Source organism: Epinephelus moara, chromosome 9 (assembly GCF_006386435.1).
Source record: "Epinephelus moara isolate mb chromosome 9, YSFRI_EMoa_1.0, whole genome shotgun sequence".
NCBI lineage: Eukaryota > Metazoa > Chordata > Actinopteri > Perciformes > Serranidae > Epinephelus > Epinephelus moara.
In genome coordinates, this window is record NC_065514.1 from 10652985 (window position 1) to 10678625 (window position 25641).

At 40.6% G+C, this 25641-nt stretch overlaps 1 protein-coding gene across 1 annotated transcript in view; it reads left to right on the top strand.

Moving 5' to 3' along the window:
- arrdc1b (arrestin domain containing 1b) overlaps positions 1-24447 on the top strand; it is a 63498-nt gene extending 39051 nt beyond the window's left edge. Inside the window, exons 3-8 of the mRNA XM_050053410.1 lie at positions 9648-9698; positions 17022-17176; positions 17712-17894; positions 20262-20438; positions 20571-21033; positions 22934-24447. Of these exons, the coding sequence (XP_049909367.1) occupies positions 9648-9698; positions 17022-17176; positions 17712-17894; positions 20262-20438; positions 20571-21033; positions 22934-22998 (1094 nt within the window). The 3' untranslated portion in view covers positions 22999-24447. The remainder of the gene's footprint in view (positions 1-9647; positions 9699-17021; positions 17177-17711; positions 17895-20261; positions 20439-20570; positions 21034-22933) is intronic.
- Positions 24448-25641: the final 1194 nt, after the last annotated feature.

The window sequence follows — 25641 nt, forward strand, 5'->3', positions numbered from 1 at the left end:
CAGGACTGTGTGCTTCAACATGGGGCATACACCAGGCTATTTAAACATGCCACCTGCTGGAAAGTGCATTTACTCAAGTACTGTGCTTGAGTAGAATATTGAAGTGCTTGTTTCCATATTATATGTAACTGCATGAATTGTATGTGAGTGTACAAAACATGGTTGTACACTGAGGCATCACCCAAGTGTGCACCACAAATACACATAACCCTCACAAACATTACATCATCATATGCTGGAAAAACAGATTTCTTTTTTAATAATTGCTGTTCTTAAGGTTTTTAAATGTAATCCTACTACAATTACCTTTTAAAAGAAACATATCTCAACTGGTATGTTGAATCATGAAGTAAAACTCCTTTTCAAAACTAAAAAAATGGGGAAAATTCTTCATACAGCGTTGAGCTGCGAAACTATGTCAAAACATCTGTTTTCAAACTCTCACACAACCCGTACAGTATAATCCAAGTCTCATTTATCCAGTCGTTTGCTCAGGACTCCGCAAACAGACAGCCCTTTCCGTCAGGGAACTTAACGGAGAGTGACACTTAATCTATCTGTCTACCTGTGTGATCTGAATGTGTCATTATTAGAACAACTGAAATTATGTACCGTTACACGGGATTTTGCCCCCAGTGGAAGTGAGTGAAATAAGGACTATCTGTTAGATGAAAGTCAAACGGAGAAGTAAGAAATTTGGTTTATAAGCAGGCTCAGATTACTCAGACTGAACCAAGGAACAGGCACAAACATGAACACACCCTTCTCACACAGAAACATTCAAACCTGTTGGTATGAGCTTTGGTCTGAGTGGTGCATGGTGCAGGTCTTGTTTAACTATTGAGAAAAAAACATTATCTTCAGGGTGCCAAATACTTTGTATAAATATAGTTAACAGTCAAGTCAAGGCAAATATAATATAAATATGAGTATAAATATGTATAGGATGCTTTTAGCGAATTTGAGTAATACTAAACGCAACAGCTGGGCATCGAGCCTCGGCCTTGGCACAGATCTAAATGTGTTATTAGCACTATAGACTACAGTACAGAAAGCTGGCATAGTGTCATAAAGTCTTATAGCTGCTTGCATTTATGCCCCATAAACATAAGAATCTGGGTTCCTTTCATAAAATAAGAATTAGTAGAAGTTTAAAAATTTAAGGTATGAAAACTCAGGTACTGGTTATTGTATTTCTCAAAAATTTAAAGTGACACAAACTGTTAAAACCAAAAAAAATCCCACCAGTCTATAAGACGTGGTGTGCAAAAACGACTAAGGAATAAATATGGGAAATAAAATATAAAATTAAATTGAAGAAATACCACCATATGTAGCACATTTGCAGTATCTGTGGAGCAAGAAAAAAACTCACTCACTGTCTCAGTACACACAGGCACACCACACTCCAAACGGAGGAGGACATAAATAATTCATTACACACCCTCCCTCTGCGCTCCCCTTTATCTCTGCCATTTTTTCCGTATCCCATTCTCTTCCGAAAATGGGCTGCTCTGCCCCCAAGGGCTGAGCGGCACAGAGAGAGCGAGACAGGAAGGGTGACAGAGGACCACCACACACACACACACACACACAGACACTCTCACACAAAGCGAGCGACGCTCACTTTTGGCTGACTGATAATGTGGTATGCCACAGATGCTTGGCGGTTGGAGGAGTTAAGACCAGTGATGTCAGCGTCCGTTCTTCATCCTGTCACTGTTTTCAGTTAATGACCTTCAGGAAGCAAGGATCATTCTTTCATAGCCCTGGCCTAACCCAATCAATATGACCATTTTCCTGACTGAACCCGACCCGAGTCCGAGACAGTTATAACCAAGCCCGGCCCGAACCCGACAGACTTTCTGATTTTTAAGTCCGAACTCGACCCGAGCCCGAGGCAGTTTGTTACCTAACATAGTTGTTGTTATGGACAGTGTGTAAATGACCATCAAAAGATGCTCACACAGCAGCGCAGCACTGCACTGTACACACACTCACTTGGAGCAGAGCCTGTGTTGCGTTCAGGCGTTGTCACGTAAATAACAAATTCCAGCACTTGAATAGGCCATAGCACAACACAGCAGCATGTCAAGTGGGCCGAACCTGAGCAAAATTTTGGATTTGTTATCTGGCAGCAGGGATCTAGACGGCGACAAAATGGTGGCATTTTGCAACCATTTTTGGAGTCAGAGCTAGTATTTTTCTCCCTTTTTTTTATGTTGTAAAACCTACATACACATTAACCTGCGCCAGTGCAGGCTAATGTGTGTGAGAAGGTGGAGAGTCTGAGAGTGAGTGATGGTTAACTGCGAGGATCACGTCATCAACACTCATCAGTAGGCTTGTTAGAGACGAACTGCACCTCGCCTGGAGAGTGGACGAGAGCAGGCGGCTGCAGCAGGAGGCGGTGACAAGTCAGAGGCTGAATCCAAATGTCCACCCTCTGGACCTGCAGACTCTGTGCAACCTCAAAATACGATTGGGAGCACTGGCGCGAGTGTAAATAATTATTCTGGTGTGACTATTTTCCCCCCGACTCGAATGTCTCATTCACAAGTTGTTTTTTTTCCCCCCCTCAAGTTAGTAGGCTACATTGACAAAGTTCCCAGGCTCCCCCCTCAAGTTAGTAGGCTACATTGACAAAGTTCCCAGGCTTCTCTCTACCTCGTGAGCTGACAGTGACCAATCAAACGTGAGCCGTGAGCTTGACCTGTAATGCTGATTTTAGATTGGTGATTAGTCTCAAATCACTCCGCGACCACGGTACTTCTGTCACTCAGAACTAGAACTAGAAGCCGAAGCCAACCTTCTGTCACTCAGAACTAGAACTAGAAGCCGAAGCCAACCCATGCCGGAGAGAAGAGAAAATGAAGAGAACGCTGAAAGACTTTTTCAGAAAAAAACACCACTGAACTAGCCTGGCGTTGCCAGACCCAATTCGCAAAACACGATTGAGTCTGGACACGGAGTGTACATTCCTCTATTCCCGAGGGGCGGTATCAACGGCTGTCACTCAAAGTGCCCCTTCACGCAATTGGAAAGATGGAAAACCAATCAGAGGAAACGAAACATGTGACGTAGGCTAGCACTACACCACTGTAAACAGACCAGCAAGCTGCAGCGGAGATGAGCTGTGATGATGTCTGGGAAAGAGTGTTGCCATCCTCCTCACTGTGGACTCCGAGCTGCATGGCTGTGATTCCCAGCTTGGTCGCTTCCCTGACCTGCTCATCCATGAGAGCAACTAGCGGAGAAACAGCAATAGCCACAGGGTTTTCACCGAGTCCCATCGTTTTCCCGATCAACGGATCCAGTTGGTAAATTAAACTTTTACCAAACCCCGTAGGAAGGACGGCAAACACATCCTTTTTTTCAATAAAAGCTTTCAGTGCAGCCAAATGTACATTCCAGTTCGTTCAACACATTTATCATAGCAGTTTAAAAATCAGTAGCCATGTTGGTTGTTTATGAAATGCATTCACTCCGCTCCTTGTCCCTCCTATTCTGATGACGTGCCCGCCTTAGTAAGGTTTCTCTTTCATTCACAGCGGTGTTCAGTGGTTCAGTGGTGTTTTTTCTAAAAATGCCTTCAACTGACAAAGTTGTTAATGATAAGTGTACTATACACATACAATGTAATGTATACAGTATAATGACGACTTTTTGTTGCAATAAAAAAAAAAATCAATTACACTGTTGGTGCTTCTTAAATTACGGTGGGTACTCCCACAATTTTAGTGCTACCATGTAAAAAAGTTAATTTCAAGCCCTGCAAAATAGTAGAATGAATGCTATAAAACTTTTAATTATTATTATTATTATTATTATTATTATTATCCAGTGTTGACACAGATCAAGACACAGATTAAAGTGCAGCCACACAATTTGGTAAAAAAAGACATTTTAAAGGCTACAGTAGAATGTAGGGCTGCACGATATTGGAAAAAAAACTGACATTGCAATATATATTTTTTGCAATATATATTGCAGTATTAAAAAAATACAAGAATGTTATAGTTGTAGTAGAATGTAGAATGTTAATGTTGTAGTTAATGCATGGCGCCATCATTTCCAACTCAACACTTCGTGAACTTGTTTCAAATTAAAAGCCCCTTATAACCTCGGCTGAGAGAATCATTCCATTTTCTAAATAGGCTTTTATTGTGAAACATTTGTAGGAACTTGTGAAGAAATCAGTGACTTTTATGTTTAGGTACGATACTTCAAATGTAGCACCTGCTGTCTGCTGGCGCTTTTTAGGTGACTACAGCAACATGTCGGCTGGCACATGAACAGACACAGTGACACAAATAATAGTACAAGTAATAAAAATAGGACAAGAATAACCCGATGACATCACACACTTCATGAAAGACGACCGGGGATAATTGGTGAGTACCATCGTGTAGTGTGTCATGTCTGTCGGCCAAGTCACAGCACAATTTTATGACTCCACAATAGTGTAATGTGACATAGTGACTTTCAGAACAGGCAGAAAAGTCGTGTAGTGTGTACCAGGCATAAATCCTTTACCGTTTCTCCCTCCTGCATGTCGCTCATTTTCAGTGTGTGACTGCAGCGTGTGCATGAGAGGAGGAGGGGCTGCTGTTGTCAGAGAGGGACAGACAGTGAGAGAGAGAGGCGAGCGGAGTGGAGTGGAGCAATGAGCGGAGCTTCAGAGCTGCTTTTCTGAAGCAAAACAAAAGTTTACATGTTCTAAAAAAAGAGAAAACATTGCATGCACGTAATGATGTGAGGCATTACGTGATACCGGATTGGTCATAGGCTGTACTTGCCGATGCCTGATGAAGCATTTTAGGCAGTATTGGAGGCATTTCTGATACTGGTGTCGTTATCGGTACAACTCTACTTTTTACAAAGGCGTGACACAAATAAAAACGAATGAATGATCTAACCCACCCGTCTTTTAATCATTTCCTTCATCCTGTTCTTCTTCCTGTACCTGTGTTAGTTTGGCTCTCTACAGATGAGTATATAAAGTAGCTGCACCTGCACAGCGCTGCTTTACAGCATGACTGCTTCCTCTAGCAGTAAACATGATGCAACTGAACACACATGCAGTCTGAGTGCTTCCCCTCAGGAAACTGAGACTAACGGAAAAACTTGTGCCCGTCCCTAACGAGGTGAGACGTGTTGCTGTCTGCAAGAATTGGATTGGGCTGTCAACTCATCTAGAGAATTAATGTCCCGACTCTCTCAAGGTACTCTTAGTGCAATGGGGGTGAAGAGGCCCCATGGTTCCTTGTGCTCTTCTTATCAATTTAAGTGAGGTTGTGAAGTAAGCAAGTGTGGAAAAATGTCTTATTCAAAATGTATTCAAAGTCTAATTCAGAGAAAATGCACGTAACAGAGTTTGTTTTATTTTAAAGCACCATGTCATACTTGAGAGAACTTCCTGTTGAGATCGTCACAATGCCACGTGTGCTTCTGAAAACACGTGGCATTGATCACCGAACGCATATTATTCTGCAGCTGAAAATAGCCCCCAACAGATTCGATATTTACTCCTGTTTAGTAAGTTTCCCTCAAAAGCACAAGGCCCAGCTGTTTAAAGGAAACAACACTGTTTTGTAAATAAACAAAACCAAATATCTGTGACCAGCTTCTTAAAGGTGTTATTGGACCAGACATCTCTGGGGACTCCCTGAGAGGAACTGCGCACTGGGGAGCTTCTCCAAGAGCTACATCCCCTCATGGGCTTTATCTATTTGCATTTGCACTGCCAGTAGGAAGCAGACGTTGCGCTAGACTTTTTCGTCGATGAAGATGAATGACTTTTTCTCTGCAGTGTGAAAACGGCAGCCACTTAAACCACTGACTGTGCACTCTGCCGCCAAGTGGGCAGGGGTGGTAATTGCAACCGGTCAAAATGACCGACGGCCTTCAGATTTTCCGGTCATTGTTGTAAAAAAACGGTCAATGACCGAAAATATCCGGTTAACTCGACCCCTGGTAGGAAGTGACATACTGTTAGCCAGCCAGCAGTTGGTAAAGCAGTGTCTCTTTTGCTATGTTGAGGCAAACTTGCGCTGTATCCCCTGTCGCATAGATGCTCAGTAAAGTCTGGACCTTACCATCGATCTGTTGGTTGATATCTTCCATTTTTTTGGCGGTTGCTTGTGCTTCATTGGCTGTTTTTGACCAATCATCATACACTCAAGGTTTCTCTTGTGCTGGGAGGATACTGTACCTACTCTGAAACTGGAGCTAAAGAAGTCCCTGAAAACAGCGTTCTAAGTAGGGCTTCGCAGTTAATCAAAATGCTAGCAGAATTGCAATATGGCCAAGTGCAAAATCCAAATCACAGGAGCCGCAATTTCTCGATAAAAGTAAAATGTGTGGCAACATACCACTATAGATGTAGTAACGTGATGCTACAGAGATGTAAGAAAACAGGCTTGTTTGGTACAAACCTGAGCAATAATCACATCATCATCATTTTTCTATAGATGTTTTTTTAGTTAAAATGCAAAAATTACCATTTCCACAAAAATTGTGACTCGTATTACATTTGCAATATGTCACAATAATCACAGCAAGTTTTTTTTTTTTTTTTTTTGCATATCTTGCAGCCCTTGCTAAGAGCTGCGAGCTTTCCTAGTTCTTGTGGTGCAGACACAAGAAAAAAAGGGCGTTTGTAGAGCTATGGGTAAGTTCCTCTGAACTGAAAACCCCTAAGCACTTCCAGACTTCCGGGGTCTGCAAGTGTGGTGAAGTGCACTGCGGACGTTTGGGCTGAATCCAAATGAATCCAAACTCCTATATCAGTTTGTTCTCAGTCTCCAATCGTTTTAATTATGATAGATTAATTTATTAAAATGCCTCACAGACAATCTGTAATTTAGGTTCATGGTTCAGTCTCCATTTGACATGAATTCTCATGTAAATCAGCATCATATCAGTTTGACCTGTCGCCTCAACTACAGAAGTTAAATAAATTGTGTGTGTCCTATACAGTAGACTACATACAGTTTATGATACAGTTAAAATGGCCAAAAATGTGAATAGCAGTTGCAGGACGATTTAAGGTGTGCCCTTAAATTTTCAGCTTGTGCTCCTAAAATTTCTTAAAGCTTACTTGAACAACATATAACCTACCAAACAATGTTAAATATTCAGAATCTTTTAATGCTTGCCATTGCTTTGAAATGATGATGTTATCAGTGACATCATTGTTTATTGTCACAAACTGATGCCGCTGATTTCAGTTTATGACATCATCGACACTTCTAGTCGTACAGGAGGTGTACAGGAAATGCAAACGACTCAACTGAAAGATGTAGTTGTTATTTTATTTTATTGATTTTGTCCAGTTACTTAATTAATTACCAAATTGATTTTGAGTGTTGGGGAAACCGGAGCATCTCGGAGAAAACCCAACCTAACATAGCGGTCAGACGTTCACTCCCTGAATGTCTGAGCGCTGTGGCATGAAATTCGTCTTGGGCAGTATGGTGCAAACAGCTGCAATATTCACATACATACATACATACATACATACATACAATCAATACAGACAAGTTGCCAACATAGTGTGCTGAGTGTGTTACAGTTGCAGACTACTGTTGCAGGAGTAGTGCAACCATTGGCCTTGTTTGTAAGGTTACAAACAAGGGAACTACAGGTATTGCACTGGCCTATCTCAAAGTTCAAGTGAGTGCATATAAAACAAATAAATACAGAGGTCAAATAAAAACACCAGTGAACCAGTTAAAATTATATTAAATCAGTTGCGGGACCATAGTGCAAATAAAAACAATACTAGATAAGAACAACAATAACCAGACCATTTAGGCATAAATAGCCCTGCGCACATACAGGGCTATTTATGCCTAAATGGTCTGGTTATTGTTCTGGTACCACTTTTTAAAGCCCTATCCATTTAGAGGTGGAGAGAAATACTACTACACGTATAATGTATGTATGTGTCTATGGTCTTGTGCTGACAAACTAACCCTGAACAATGCCAAGGTTACAGTGGTCGGCCATAATGACAAAAATATAAAAATCTTTAACGGCATTATCAGCAGTTGTTATCTCTTCCCAGGTTGTTAATTTACCTTTCGCTGTCACACCACTAGGCCTACTAACAGAAGAAAATAAAATATTTTTTCTCAAGTCATTGCTGTTTGTCACTTTTTAGCTGTTGACATTAACCAGGGAAGGTGTTCTGCAGGATGTAGTAAGAGTTTTCCACTTTATATGATAACCTGTGTGCACCTTTGTATGAATCCAGAACAAAAAAGCCTGGAAAAAAAGTCAAACTAGACTGAATAATACAGAATAATGTCCTGGGATGTCCTTATATTGACAACTTAACTTTAACATAAAGACATCTTCTGGTAATGTCACTTTGATTAATGTCAAGTTTTCATAATCAAGACAACCCAAACAATGTCAGCCTGTCATTACAAAAACCGAATTACACTTAATGAAAGCAGTCATAAATGTTTATGACATGTACATAATTGGTTGGCAGTAGCTCGGTCTATAGGGACTTGGGTTGGGAACTGGGGGGTCACCTGTTCAAGTCCCCGCCCGGACCAAAATATGGAGTGTGGACTGGTAGTTCACCTCCTGGGCACTGCCGAGGTGCCCTTGAGCAAGGCACCAAACCCCCCAACTGTCATGGGCAGCCCCACTCTGACATCTCTCCACTTAGTGCATGTATAGGTCCAGTTTGTGCATGTGTGTGTTCGGACCAGTGTGTAATTGACAACAGAGTGAAAAAATTGAATTTCCCCTCGGGGATTAATAAAGTATATAAAATAATAATAATAATAACAGTTTAAAAAAAAATGTTCATGACAGGTTCATGACCGTGTCATGTCATAGTTATGACAGTGTCTTTAGTTAAAATGCAAACATTTCCATTCCCACAAAAAATTGTGGCTAATATTGCATTTTCAATGTCACAATAATCAATTTTTTTCATATCTTGCAGCCCTTGTGCTAAGAGCTGCGAGCTTTCCTAGTTCTTGTGGTGCAGACACAAGAAAAAAGGGTATTTGTAGAACTATGGAAAAGTTGAAAGCACTGGGCTTGCGTGCACAGTTGGTTGTCAGTTTTGGTCTTATTAGATTTGTTGCCAGTAAGAAAAATGTAGAATAGAACCAGACTTATATACTGCATGTCCTTTAATCTATAAGGGCAGACTTTGCACAGTGATGCTGACCTGTAGAGCAGAAGAATGCACTCAGTCTTGGGTCGATCACTGCTGGCCCCACTGTGCTTGTAAATCATTGATTAACTTTGCTGAGAAATGCTCCAACTTTGCCAGCTACGCATGTTGTGCCGTCACACAGCCAACTGTTTATCGCTTCCTCTGACACTGGCCGGTTGGTTTCAGTTGCGAGTTTCGTTCACTACAAAAGCCATCTCGACTCAGCTGTCTTTGAACAACAAAGCCTGTTTGTCTCAGAAACTCCATCCCACTGGGAAGTAGGTGATCCCCACAGGCACGGTGCCTCACCTGGACAGCTAATGTTCACTGAGGGATATGTAAAGTTGAAATAAAAAGAACCATTCACACACAACCCCGACAATTATCATTATGTGTGCACCCGTACATGTAATTTGCATTTTCAGTCTGTGTTTAACTGATAAATCTTCCTCTTTTACAGGAACCCTGGTGGCAGGCGAACATAGTTTCCCCTTCCAGTTTCTCATTCCAGGTGAGTGTAGGATTAACCTTATGACCTGGTTAACCACATTCCTCCATGTCAGGGGCACATCTTTAGTTCTTGTAATAGTTTTCCAGGACCAGATGACGTCAGTGAAAGGAGCATTCAGATTTGATTACATCTGATAACACGGGACTTTTTCTAGCATGTGTACTTACACAGTGCTTAACCCGAAGCCCTTTGTCTCCCAAACAAAGCCGACACACCTAGATCTGTGATATTGATGAAGTGTGAAGGATCATGACATAGTTAATGTTTAAGAGATCAGGGAGGAGCATGCCAATTGTGATACCTCAGCATGATAATTTTATTCCACAGGCCACATGTTCACAAACACATACAGTATATGTTCCTGAAGGCTGACAAATATTCCAACGCCACGATCATGCAGATAACACGGAGATCATGCTTGGCACCTGTGAGGGCACACAGAGTGCAGTGTCTGTCTGGTATCTTACACTCTCTCAGGCGTGGGCTGAAGCACAGGGGGTGTTGGGTTATTTTTAGTCCCCTCTCCTGTTGTGCAGTCACTGTTTAATTGGTCTTCATGCCCCCATGCTTCACCCTCCCCTCCTCTTAGGCCCTCACACTCTGAGAGCATCAGCACAGGGCATGTTAACTATCATGTAGTGATAAGTGACTCATTGGAGAGTCAAGTGTCTCCTGCTGCCCCCTGCTGGTACGCCAAACAGACTGATTCGCTTCTTTGTATCTTAAAAACAGACTTGCAGAAAGTCTTGAGGGTAAATGAGCCAACCTGACTTTTGACACAGGATTTAAAGAGGTGATGGTGTTAATGAGATTTTCATCCTGTGTTAGAAATGTGCATGTGTTGATATGAAGCATTAGAATACATAAAAATACTAATACTACGAGACTGTTTTAAAGTTAAAAAATGAACAACTGTAAGGAAGGAATCCTCCAGCACCTGATCAGGATGCACGCCACTCAACGCTGAGCAACTTAAGAGCAATTCCTACTCAAAGACAGAGAGATGGAGACCTTGAAGCTTGTTTAAATGTGTGTTTAAGTGTTTACACAAACAGTAATGGTTCAACGTTCTTTTTTAGGGAAGTAAAAAGTGAATAATTCATATAAACCCACCACTAATACGGAAAAAGCAGTTCTAGCACTTTCGTTACCTGCAGGTACAGCAGGTTGTCCAAATATCACAGCATTGGAGTTTCGGCTCCTAAGTCCATATCAGAGTGTCACTGAGCAAGATACTAGAACACTGGAAGTCCTGGGAGGGGTTGTAAAGCATTTTGCACTGTTATTCGGATAGAAGTGCTACATGAATGCAGTCAGTTTATTTACATGACTGGTCATAATTTAAGAAACATGTTGGAGAATAGTCCTGTGTGCCTGCAACTTCATGTAAGCAGCTATGAGAAGCTATGGCATGCAGATTACAGTGTTTTCTATACGTTAATGAATGATAAAGGTGTTAAAGGGATACTTCACCCTCCCAAAATGACAACTCGCCCTCCCGTTGGAGGTGTTCCAGGCACGTCCCACTGGTAGGAGACCCCGGGTAGACCCAGAACACGCTGGAGGGATTACATAGCTCATCTGGCCTGGGAACACTTTGGGATCCCCCAGGAGGAGCTGGAAAGCGTTGCTGGGGAGAGGGACGTTTGGGGTGCTTTGCTTGGCCTGCTGCCTCTGCGACCCGGTTTCGTATAGGTGATTGTAAATGGATGGATGGAAAACTATATCAAAACATGATTTTACAATCTCTCACACAACTTGTGGAGTATAATCCAAGTCTCATTTATCCAGTTGTATTCTAGGGAACGTAACTAGATGTAAAACTCATCCTTGTTCTCTTCAAAGCCAGACTCCATTGCCAAAAAAAGCAATTTTACTTCACTGAACACGGGAGCTACTGGTGCCAGTGTTTGTTTGTTTGTTTATTCGTCGTATTTTGTGACTTTTAAAGGGTTAGTTTTGATTCACCGAAGTCACACAATAACACAAGCTAACCGATGGAGGCAGCAGTAGACCAGCAGCTCCTGTGTTCAGGGAGGTATAATTACTGATTTTGTCAATGGAGTCTGGCTTTGTGGTTTGGAAGGTGCTGAGCATAAGACTGGAGACTTGGATTATACAGCACAAATTGTGTGAGACTTTGAGGTTCTGATGTAGTTTTGCTGTCGTTAATCATGGACCTCTTTTACTTCACTTCAAGAATTTAATCCGTTTTTGGATTCTTCGTTCACTGGAGGCTTGCAAGAATTGATATACAAACATCTTGACATCTACCTGTCAAAATTGATGAGTCTGTTATTTAGAAGAGAAACTATAAAATAAGCATCATGAAAAGGGTTGCCAGGGAAAGGAAAAAATTAGTAGAAACGGTTGGATAATGATGGATATGTGGGGGGATTGTTGGTCACCCTGCTGATTCTCATAAGCTCACATGTAAGTAGTTGGGAGAAAGAGTCTTGGGTAATGTCTGTATTTTTTAACAAAGCTGTGCAGGGAAGGACTGAGAATTTCTTCTGACAAGCTCAGCTCAGTCGAGGCATAAGGTGTTGTTCTGGCCTGATCATTTCTCACTGAGGGTACAGAGAAATTCAAAGAGAGGAGGAAGGCGTAGGCTGAGATAAGCTCAGTACAAGGACACTTAGAGGGATGAAAAGGATTGGATGAAATGGCGGATGGCCTTGTTCCAAAGGGACATGAGATACAAGTTCAGGAAGAAAAGAGAGTAGAACAAAAGAGATATGCTTTAATAGAGTGCTATAAACTTTTATCCTTTGAAGACGAGCCCCTGCAGCACATCATGCAAGCATCCTTGTTTTCATACACATAAACTGAACAACCAGTGAGAAGCAGATGATAGAATTCCAGAGCATGAAGAGGCCTTAAAATCCCCAAATATCCTCTTATCTCGCTGTTGATTTCTGAAATTAAACTGTCAGCTGTGATACATTCCAAAACATCAACAAACACAGAGCTGGAAGAAGGTATTGGCTGCTACACTCAAATCAGGGAGCATGCTGTCAGACAAAGAATGTGTGAAATGTGTGCTGCTGTTTCTTGTGATAAGCCAGACTTACTGAAATCAAAAGTGTTAACTCCAAACAGGATTCCCTCTCACAGCCAATTTCTTTCCCTCTCTGGCAGATAAAACCTGCTCTGCTTGATCTTGGGTTTTTAATTTTAGTGGAACTACATTTGTGGAACTTGACATCTTGACCTTTTACCTGCAATTTCTTGACGCCCAAGACTGTCAAAGTGACCTTTTTTAAAAGTTTCTGAGTCTTTAAACTGGGCTAAATTTGGAAGACTGAAACATTTTTAGAAGTCCAGGTTAGGCTAAATATAACTGTTGTTTCAGCAGTATTTCAATGACTGTATCTCAACTTGTTATTAGGAACTGATACATAATGAAATACAGTCATTAAAATGCTGTTAAGATTATGTTTCTATGTAACTTAAACCTCCAAAAAAACAAAACAATCGCAGCACTACTGTCATTGCTGCTTTCAGACAGATGCAGTTGTCATTTTCACGGTCAGTGGCTACTTTGTATAAGTAGCAAATGTACTCACACCCATCTGTCCGCCCATGGTCATGTTGGTCCCAAAATGAGGTGTGATCAAGCACATTGCTATTTTGAGGCAGCACATATGGATTGTGCAATTGACCAACAAAAACCTGGTCTGAAGTCAATGACAAAGTATTTTGTTGTTATTTAAAGGACACATATTTAGATAGGCGTTGCAGTGGTAAACATTGTCGCCCAGTTCCTGGAGTTTACATGTTCTCCCCGCGTCAGTGTGGTTTCTCCAGGTACTCCAGCTTCCTCCCACAGTCCAAAGACATGCAGGTTAATTGGTGACTCTAAATTGCCCGTAGGTGTGAATGTGAGTGTGAATGGTTGTCTGTCTCTATGTGTCAGCCCTGTGAAAGTCTGGCGTCCTGTCCAGGGTGTACCCTGCCTCTCGCCCAATGTCAGCTGGGATAGGCTCCAGCACCCTTGCGGCCCTCAAGAGGAAAGCGATTACGAAAATGGATGGATGGATGGATAGATGGATGGATGGATATTTTGAGAGTAAGATGCACCTACATAGGTGGGTTCACAACATGTGTACACTCTGCTTGTTAGACATACAGGACACTAGGATGGGTGGCGGGTAAGCAGCAGAAACCAGCATATCTTCACTGATTATTTTTGGAAGTTAAAGTTTTGTTCTGTTTCCTCTGTCAAGTTTGTAACTACAGTTTTAGTTTCACTGTTAAAATGTCTATTTGCTCCAGTCACATTACTGCTCTTGCTGCATTACTCTCAACTCAAAACTAACTGTTTCTCTGATTTGCCAAATTTGCCATGCAAACAGCAGCGCACCAGGTGCAGGCACACCTGGCTTTTAAAGGGAACGGGAGATTACACCCAGATTGGTTGAATTCATGTTACACCCAGAAACCAACGATTAATCCATCCATCCATCCATCCATCCATCCATCCATTTTCATCCGCTTATCCGGGCCGGGTCGCAGGGGCAGCAGGCTGAGCAAAGCACCCAAGACGAGAGGAGAGACATATGAGATATGTAATCCCTCCAGTGTGCTCTGGGTCTGCCCTGCGGCCTCCTACTGGAACACCTTCCAACGGGAGGCACCCAGGAGGCATCCTGATCAGATGCCCGAACCACCTGAACTGACCCCTTTCAACGCAAAGGAGCAACGGCTCTACTCCGAGCTCCCACCTGATGTCTGAGCTCCTCACCCTATCTCTAAGGCTGAGCCCAGCCACTCCACAGAGGAAGCTCATTTGGGCCGCTACCAGTGGGACGTGCCCAAAACACCTCCAATAATTAATTAAGGGACTAAATGCAGCCCATTTGCCTCTTACACCTTACCTTACGCTCAGATTATGTGCTGTTTAACTGGATAAGTGGAGTTGGACACGCCCTAAATGCATGTGTGCCATGCCCGCCATGTCTTCAACCATGCTAGCAGCTCTGTGAGGCTGTGTTCGGACACAATGGTGCTTTGAGCTAAATGCTAACATCAGCAGGAACTGTAAAATGTTCAACATGTTCACCATCTTAGTTAAGTAGGTTAACATGGTAGCATTTACTCATTAGCAGCTAATTAGTTTTGCCAGTTTTAAGTCCTAAAACAAAGTATTGGACAGATTAAAATTTGACCTGATGATGGCACCTACTGAGAGGTCAGGGTGTCACCAGTGTGCCTGAGCTCAGAGAAGGAAGTCAAGCTTCACGATCCTCGGCCACTTTCAGCAGCCACTAGCAGCTCAGTCTGGTGTGTCTCTAGGGAAAGTCAGTCTTGTTCTTCAGTCTGTCCTCTGTCAGTCCGTCGTCCACTGCTCTGCTCCCAAGCTGTCTGCAGCAAAACAACAACAACCCAAATCTCTTGGTTAATTCTCATTGACAGCAGCAGCAGACTTGTCCCTGGAGCAGAAGCCTGCCTCGCTGACATTAATCTCAACGAGGATCAGTAAAAAGAAACACTTAAAAGAATGAGGCTGAGAGAGTGACTTAGCTTTTATTGACAACACATTAATCACCCTTGTGCACATCCTCTTTGGATATTTATATGCAGATTATTTGTACGGATCTCAGAGGTTTTGTTTCTCATCCCTCTGGCTCCGAACATCTCTCTCCTTTTGTCTGTCTGTCTGCCTTCTCCCCAAATAGTTATTTTTATCTCACTCTCCTTAAATTTCCTTCCCTCCAGCCTTTTCCCTCCCTGTTTCCTCCACTTCACTGTCCTTTCCTTGAGTCACAAGAACAATCAGTGTCCTTTTTTTCCCATTTGGGACGAAAGCACAGGAATCAGTCTGATAGGCTCCTTACATCCTGTGACAGCTCTGATAGAGGTCTGCAAGGAGAAGGACACTAGTCCTACTAGTAACAATATAAAGGAGAATAAGATTTAATAAAGCTTTTTCAGGCATTGCAGTATTACCATTTCTATTTTTCAATTATTTTTTTCGCTAATGAATATACAATGAAATATCACCTTTGAATTTATTTTCTATATATCATTTGTCTAAAAAACAAAATATGTGTGTCTAAACACGTGTCTATTTTGGTTGTGTTTAAGAACAGTTTAATTATATGCAGCATGTTTTAGTTAGTTTGGCTTTATGTAATTTTTATAATAATATATAAAAAAAATTATAATTTATATAATAATTTTTTTAATCATTTATAATATAATTGTATTCTGCAATTTTCCTATTTGTGCAATAATATTTACATATTTCTATGCTTCAGTGTAGTTATTATTGTGCACAATCATCCATCATGGACATATTATTTNGTTAGTTGGGCTTTATGTAATTTTTATAATAATATATAAAAAAAAATTATAATTTATATAATAATTTTTTTAATCATTTATAATATAATTGTATTGTGCAATTTTCCTATTTGTGCAATAATATTTACATATTTCTATGCTTCAATGTAGTTATTATTGTGCACAATCATCCATCATGGACATATTATTTATTATTATATTTATACAGTATCTCTATAAGCAAAAGGTATATATAAATATGTAGCTTTTATATTGTTATTATAATATTATTTTAATTTTATTGTATTTTATATTATTTATAGAGTTATTAAAGTCTGTAATTTAAACTTTTACATTATTTTAATTTTATTGTATTTTATATTATTATTTATGGGATTATTAAAGTCTGTAATTTAAACTTTTATATTATTTTAATTTTATTGTATTTTATATTATTATTTATAGGATTGTAAAAGTCTGTAATTTAAACTTTTATATTATTTTGATTTTATTGTATTTTATATTATTATTTAAAGGATTGTAAAAGTCTGTAATTTAAACTTTTATATTATTTTAATTTTATTGTATTTTATATTATTTATAGGATTGTAAAAGTCTGTAATTTAAACTTTTATATTATTTTAATTTTATTGTATTTTATATTATTATTTATAGGATTATTAAAGTCTGTAATTTAAACTTTTACGTTATTTAAATTTTAATGTATTTTATGTTATTTATGGGATTATTAAAGTCTCTAATTTAAACTTTTATATTGTTTTAGTTTTTTTTAAATTGGATCTTATTTGTATTTTTTGTAGCTTTTACGTCATTTCTTTCACCTAATCATTTTTTTGTCTTTGCGTTTTTCCCTCGAGCTGCTGTAAAACTTAATTTCCCTGATGTGGGATTATTAAAGTCTGTTTTATCCCATCTGATCTTATATTCGCAGTCCCTATGTCAGCCCCGAAATATCTGTCCTCAGTGTCAAAGTAACGTCTGCATTGTCTTTTTTCCCTCCAATCCTCTCTGTAGTCGCTGCCCCGACTTCCTTCGAGGGCCCCTTTGGGAAGATTATTTACCGTGTGAGGGCGGCCATTGACACGCCCCGTTTCGCTAAGGACTACAAAGCCCAGAAGCCCTTCTACCTACTTAACCTGCTCAACCTCAATGAGGTGCCTGACATTGAAGTAAGTGTTCAACTTTTACTACTTTAATAAATCCTTAATATTTTTTATTTTTTTGGGGAGTTTTTCCTTATCCGCTGCGAGGGTCATAAGGACAGAGGGATGTCGTATGCTGTAAAGCCCTGTGAGGCAAATTGTGATTTGTGATATTGGGCTTTATAAATAAAATTGATTGATTGATTGATTAATAAACTGAGATGTTGCTTTGAGTTTATTACGGAAGTTTGGGATATAACCCAGACACAAGGAAAAGAGGGGACTTTAAAACACTGTAATGCATCTCTTTATTTGATCAGTGTTTGTCTTGTTCGAGGCTTATTTGATTTCATGGCACAGCAGGATCTTATTCATTTTCTCCTCTGCATTACTTACTTATCCTCTACTCTCTTAACATCATGACTGTCAGTTTCCTGATACTCTGGAAGTCAGCAGGAAAAGATTATCAGCATCAGATTATCAGCACAGCATCAGCTAATGAGGCTTCTTAATTACTAACAACACACAAACAAACATTTATCCCGTAACTCTGCCTCCACAGCATCCCAGTTACGCTGTGACCACTAAGAAGTTCAGCTACCTCCTGGTGAAGACGGGGACACTAATGCTGAAAGCTCGCAGCGACCTGAGGGGTTACATCCCCGGTCAGGTCATCAAGTTAGCCACAGAGATCCACAACAAGTCTGGGAAGGACACGGGATGTGTGCTGGCCAGTCTCATACAGGTAGATTGTTATTATCATATATATATATATATTTTACTAATTCTTACCACCACACCTTTCTCTTGACAGGTTAACTTCTTGTTACAGTGAGTCATCTTTGGAAGTATGATTTTCAGGGTTCCTACGCAGTATGTAAAAGTATGGAGTTGTTTACCACTCTTTGAGGGAGTGCAGGCCAGAGAGAGCTGCCTCTACGCCTGTTCGTCACAGCCTTCAAAACAGCTCTGCCCCAAGTGCCTTATAACTGAACCAAATCCAATTATCCACCAAATTAGTTTTAAAGAAAGTGTGCCATTATCTCTGAATCGCAAATATACATAGCATCACAAACATTAAGCTGAATATTTATGAGTCGTGCAGTGATGTAGATATCAGAAAAGTAAACAGACTATCTTTTCTGCATTAGGAAACCTTAATGGCTGCGTTCAGCATTATTTCCATGGACACGGTGAATTAACAAGGCTGCACAGATGTTGTGAAAATTAAATTATTGAACTTTTTTCAACTCATTTTCAGTTCCTATTCATAAAAGAGACAAAAAAATGGAGTGAACAACCTTATGATATTATTAATTCGATATGTTAATGGGGAAAAAATGCGAGTATATGTAGCACTAGTTGGTTTACTTCCTCTTTGGACAGAGCTGAACTTGTCCGGGTTTATTGTAACTTGATTTGTATGAACTAAACCAGTGGTTCCCAACTGTGTTCCCAGCACAGGGTCCAGATTTCTCCTTTGTCATTGGTTCAAGGTCCACATAGTTTAATATATTCAGTGTCATGCTTGCGTTTGGCCATGTCATCGTCCAGCTAGTTGGTTGTCTCTGTCAAGTAGCTGTCCGTTAGTCATTCACTTCACAGCAGGAAACAGCACTTCAAAATAAAAGCTCTGTGCCGGAAATTTACCGTACTTCAAAATAAGTGTGTTTATTACTAACTTGGCACGTTGGCGAGTCACTTGTGGTCCATTCAGAATGGACTTGTGACTCACTTTTGGACCGCACCTTACCAGTTGGGAACCACTGAACTAAGGAACCTGGCTATAATTTTCTAGCAATTATTTGGCAACATAATAGTATACATGGTCAGAATGTAACATACATGTTAACAGCTGGATTCTAAACTAATTTATTTACATGATAAACATCTAGGTATTTGTTCTCAGATGTCAGATGTGTTTTGATAAAAGATCTGCAGAGAAAAAAAATTTGAAATGGAAAATAGGAATGCAGTGATTGTGAAATTCTTAGTCAATACTGATACCGATGTTTAAGTGAGAAGTTAAACTGTGTTAAAGCCTTTCATTACATTATCTTTGAATGAGCATGAATTTAATCATACAAATTTTTTAAACAACCTGTAATTTAACCTTTCACATGAAAAACACCATAAATAACAACTGCTTCAAAAGCCATTTGATTTCTATTTTATATTCCTGTAAAGACATCAACAAATGTCTCTTTAAACAACTGTTATAATTAAAGTTTATCAGCAAACACTACATTTTACAGGATTGCATCATGATGACTTTATATTTTATCTTCGCCTTATACTCATTTTAACTGAATAGAGCTTGAACGCATCATGATGTAACTCAATATAACCCCCATGAACATGTATTTCAGCCACTGACTGCTAACAGCTAACTTCAACTAGCTCTCTTCCTGCTGATTTGAAAACGACTGTGAGTCGTCGCCTTTCATCCTGACGGCGTCCCAGGGAAGATCTCAGTTCATCCCAGACATATTTTCTATGGTCTCCGAAACGACGGGATACTGTTGGTCTTGAGCCCCCGCACAAAATTGACGTGACACGACAAAAAAATATTGACCACTGCCATCAGTGAATGTCATCTTATTTGCTGATGGCGACTACGAGGTGAATATCGGCCAGTAAACCCTGATAAGACGATACAACCCTAATGTGAAATGTGTAGGATCCCTGGATTTTGTTTTGTTTTGTTTGTTTTTTAGGTGTTGAGTACCATTCAGGTGTACTGTAAAAACAAATGAATAATGATAATGGATCATAAAATCTATATAAGAAAGCGAAACACAGATGTGTGTGTTCACAGTTTTTGCCCTGTCCCAAATACCATTATCATGAGCACAGTCAGTGTGCTCTGCCCCCCGGAAATTTCCATTTTAGGGATGTATTATAAATCTCTGCTGGACTCCGAAGCTTCAAACCATTCACAGAACTAATCCCCTCATATGGGTGCACATAAAATCTCTCTATACCTCGAGATAACAGTAATGGAGGTTCTCTTGATCCATTTCAAAGGAACACTTTCCCTTTCCAATAATCCAGAGATGGGTGAAGTGGTTTGACGGCACTGTCACGTCTTTTTTTTCCTCTGTCACAACAGAAAGTGACCTATAAGACCAAACGGCCTGTGTTTGACCTGCGGACCATCGCAGAGGTAGAGGGAGCTGGGGTGAAAGCAGGAAAACACGCAGAGTGGAGAGAGCAGATCATCGTCCCTCCTCTTCCTCAGTCTGCACTGGCCGGCTGCAGCCTCATAGACATCGACTATTTCATTCAGGTCAGTGTGTGTGTGTGTGTGTGTGTGTGTGTGTGTGTGTGTGAGATACATGTGTCAGATGTACTTATCCTCTGAGCTTCCATAGTACTTTAATGTTTTGTGTGTGTTTGCCGACACAAATATGTGTTATAGGTGTCACTAAAATCTCCAGAGGCAATTGTCACTTTGCCAATCTACATTGGGAACATTGCTGTGAACTTGTCTCCGTCGAGACCCATGCCCTCCAGTCCGGACCACTGCGCTGTGACCATCGGACCCAGGGCAACGGGCGTGACACCCAGCGCCCCTCCGGCGGAGGAGGATCCAGAGGAGGAGCTGTGTGCAGGAGGCTTGGCTAGTGAGGAGATTCCCACCAAGAGTCACTCTCAGCAGGATCCCTCAGGTCATCCTGTCACCATGTCCCCCAGCGCCTTCAGCCACGCACCTGGTGCAGCCCTTCCTCCCAGCCACAGACGACCCGACGCCTCGGCTCCACTGTTCTGTGTGTCCACCGGGGCCACCATACCTTTCTTCACCGAGGGAGACGTCACTCCTGTACCCACTTCCTGTTCTCTCATCCTTCCACCAGAGTACAGCAGCTGGGACTACCCTCATGGTGGGTTCTTAAATAAGTCTCTCACACTGTCGTCCCTATCACAGTCCATGCTTTGAAATATCCGTTTTATGTTTTCATCGCAGGCCGTTCAAGGAGTGAGTTGTCAGACGTTCAGTTTCTGTAACCAGATGAACTCTGTCTCGTGTTGAGCCATGAGTCGACTCTTCTGACATTGTTGTTATATGTCCTTGTACAGTAGGGACACCTTAATAAGGCAAACACAAGTAGCCTAATCTCACAATCTCTTGGCTCAAGTTACATATAAACCGTAGCATAACAGAGCTGAGGGTGCAAGTTTTATCACTTTATCAAAGACAAATCCTGTTTGGGTACTTGAGAATCCTTGCATGGCAACTTCCTACCCATGCAAAGGTCCTGACATTGCCAAAATAATGTCCCCACAATGGCTGGCATCTTAGATTATAGTTCTGTTGAGGGACATTGCAAGAACATTGTGCACCAGTTATATTTTGTAGTGCTGTAAACACCTTGGTATAGTAAGCGCTCTTGAATGCGCCCTAGATCAGAAGGTGAAGGCAGGTACTTTACGTTTCAAATGAAAGCAAATGATGGATGACGCGACACTGTGAATGCTTCCATACACTCCAATACACCTCCATACATTCATTGAGTTTTTGTTGCACAGAATTTGAGTCCATTGAATGTGGCTGCTGAAGCATTCACAACTCAAACTCAGTAATCCCATAACATGTAATCCTGCAGTGTTTTCCCGGCTCAGCATGGGCGTTTAGGGGTTGACAATGCACGACAGCATGATCGGTCCGCGTACTGTAAAGGCAATGAGTCTATGTTTGACAGGAATGACCCGGTATACACTCACATGCACAAACAGGACCTGTACGTGCATTAAATGGAGAGATGTCCATACTTGGTCCGTACGGGGACTTGAACTGGTGACCCTCTAGTTTGAGGGAGTGGGTTTGAGGGTGAGGAGGCAGTCTTTGTCCGCCGGTGATAGCAGTGTTGGGGTTGCTACTCAAAAAAAGTAATGTATTACACATTATTTATTAGTTTTTTGAAAAGTAATACATTATTTTACTTAATTACACCCTGTAGAAACTAATTTGTTACATTACTTCTGCGTTACTTTGTAACATCACCTGAGTTGCATTGTCATGTAATTAATTGCAAGTTAACAATATGATGCTAAACCTTACATATGCCCACATATCAGCACAAAACGAGGATCAGGAAAATCAAAGCAGCTTAGTGTAGGTTATAACTGCCTCAAACTGAAACTATATCAGTATATAAAACAATATAAAAGAGGTTGTCTTTTCTAACACCGTCTAGTGCAAATATTAATTGCTTCAAAACAGGATATGAGTAAATAAAATAATATAAGAGACTAGCCCTCCTGACACCTTTAGATGATGACAGAATTAAAAGGGAGAGTAAAAGTTTAACTGGCACATAAACTGCATTTAATGCTCAGTAGTCCAGCTTATTTGACACGTTCATCATAAAAGCAGCGGTTGTACCTCATCAAGAGGAGTCTCTCAAGTAGTTTCCAGACATTCTGTTTCTCCACTGAGTCAGCGCAAGTCTGCCCGGGCCCACGCACGATATGGTGTTGTGGTGTCAGCACATTTTTTTTCTATCCAGCCATTATGCAGATAATTGGAAAACTTATGGAGTGCATGAAAGGACATAATTGTTTGATAAGTAACTGTGCAGTGATTGCTGAATTTAGAGAGGAATCGTGTTACATTATTGTGTTATTTTGGGATTACGGTAAGGCGTTACACCCTACACTGATTATATGAGCATGTTTAACGTGTCCCTATACGATGAATCCCACTGACTTACTTGATAAGTCGTGGAACAGAGGCGACTTCAACTATATTACTGACTATTTTTCTACCTTTGTGTGTTATAGAGCCCCCACCCACTTACGAGGAAAGCTGCAGCAGCGCCAACTCCAGTTTCAACAGTAGACAGTAGAGAAGACGCAGGTGACGAAGCATCATGGCCACGCCCACCCACACCTGTCTGCATTTGCCTCAAGAGTAACCACGACAGAGACACGCTGGGTTAAAGAGGATGGATGATAACTCCAGTCCCGAACACCCCAAAGATTCTTTGTCCTCAAATAAGTAAAAAAAAAAGGGATCATATCTTATACGGAATATAATTTCACCTCATGTCCCATCAGGTATTGTCAGACAGAACGGATGAAAATCACTGTGCCTAAAAGAAGTATTTTGAATCATCGTACAGCCTTTAGAATATCCAGTGATTGGACATGATTCTTTCATGGGGCGGAGTAAGATCTGTTGTTTTATCAATGAATATCTGCATCTGTGATGCCTTGAATATGAGTTCGGCCTACTGAGGGCTCATGTTTGGCGAGATCAAACGTTGGCCTTTTCTGTAGTCTTGTTCCAATTGTGCACTTGTTATTGTGGTCCACCGCTGTCCGTTTGTGTCTCAGTTGTCCTCGTCATCAGCAGGGCAGAGCTGTCTTTATGCTTGACGTTGAAAGGAGAACTTAATGCCAGAGGTTGTGGTTTGTCTAGTTTGAGTATTTAAATCTCTGTGTGTAGGATTTTGATGATTATGGGCTAATTTATGACAGGGCTGCACAATTATTTGATTTGAGTATTTGATTTTTGATGAAGGTAAAATGTGTCCAACATACCATTATACAGTAAATGAGGCATTGTGGTGCTACAAAGATGCTCCAGCCTACAACTTATATTCCAGACATAAGGGAACATGCTTGGACGGTACAGACCCCAGCAAAATTTCCATCATCTTTTTTTTTATCAGTGAAAATGAAATGCAGAAATTACAATTCCCGCTAGAGTCAGAACTTGTCGCAATATCTGCCGAAGTAATCACAGTGTTTGTTTCGTTTTGCATTTTGTGCAGCCTCAGTTTATACTCCCGCCGTTATGTAATGTAACTATCACTGCCCACAAACTTCCATGTGTCCTTCATGTTGGCACAGAAACATCCACTAGATGGCGCCAGAAGGCAGAGTCAAAAGTTTGTGACATTAACAATCATGGCAACATTGGAGGAGGTTGTAATAATAACGTAACTTTTAACGGAGCTGGCGTTGTAGAAGCTGGAGTTCTGTGAGGTCATTAAATACATTGCAATATGTGGACGGAGAATTCTTTTAACTATATCACTGATTTTTTCTGTTCTTCGATTCTTAAAATGTCTTCCTCCTGTCCCACGGTAGTGTACTCAGAACGATCTACCCAAATACATAGAAACTTGTTAATTCTACCCAAAGTTGCTCGATATTATTCGGGATGACCGCAAGATGAAAATGCAATATAGGACTTTGACTTCTCTAGCTAGTAATTTCCTTTACTACACATTAGTGAAAAGTGATCGCTAGACAGACAGACAGACAGACAGACAGATAGATAGATAGATAGATAGGACAGACAGACAGACAGACAGACAGATAGATAGATAGATAGATAGATAGATAGATAGATAGATAGGGAAGAAAGGTAGACAACAGTATGAGGATGTGGAGATATATTTCATAATTAATACATACAAATATTAAATCAATTTGATGCTTTGAAGGCACAACAATGGCATTGCCAATGAATTATAGGTTAGAAAATGCAATATTTGCCCAATTTAACATGACTTGGGGTATAAACCACGCCCACTTCTGTCTGAATACAGATAGAGACACAGATAATTTGGTTGGTTGAACAGATACAAATACAGATACAGATAATGGCGTACAGACAGAAGGCACCGTCCTTGTCTGTATACTCGTCTATCACTGAGCATAAATGAAACTTTAAAGTCATTCTGATGGTTTAAGTCTTTGTTTCAGCAAATATAAAACAACCCCAGTTAGATACTGAGTCTGTGTTTTGTAGCTGCATGCATTGCCGCCTGCTATGGTGTCTTATTTTATAATGCCACTGCATGTTGCCAGTCAGAAATTGTTAGAATCCTACACACAGAGGCTTTAGAGATAAATAGTGACTCAGCAACACCTCTCAGTTGTATCACTTAAAACAGAGGTAGCAGTAAAAACTACTTTAATATATTGTAGTTATACAAATAAATCCAGTCACATTATAATCTGTGTGTTTTTAAACATTATTTCTGTTAAAATTAATCAACCAATTGGGATATTTACATTTTTCTGCACATTTAGTTTCTGGACAAGATCACTGAGGAGAAACAAAGAGGAGCATGTGCACTGATCTCACTTTGGAAAAGATGAATATATAAATATATATCACCCCTGTAGTGCCACCATATGTTGCGTCATAATCACTGAGAGGTTCTGCTTTGACACCAGTTTTGTATTCATAGGACAGTTTATCTGCAGATGAGGCTCATTTCTCCTGCAGCTGGGTGAAATGACTGCAGTGCTGACGCAGTCTTCCTCTGCCCTCTTGTGGCTGTCGCCGGTACAAGTTTAAATCAACTTGTACTGACACAATCAGCCATGTTGTTTGCAGAAGTGACTAACTGAGGTTTGATATAGGTGTTGTCGTGAGATGTGATGCGAGTGTTTAGCATCATCCCAACAGTCTGAGTGAGATTATATGTTTTTTCTCCTGTTTGTTGCCTTAACTTTCGTTTAGTGTTACA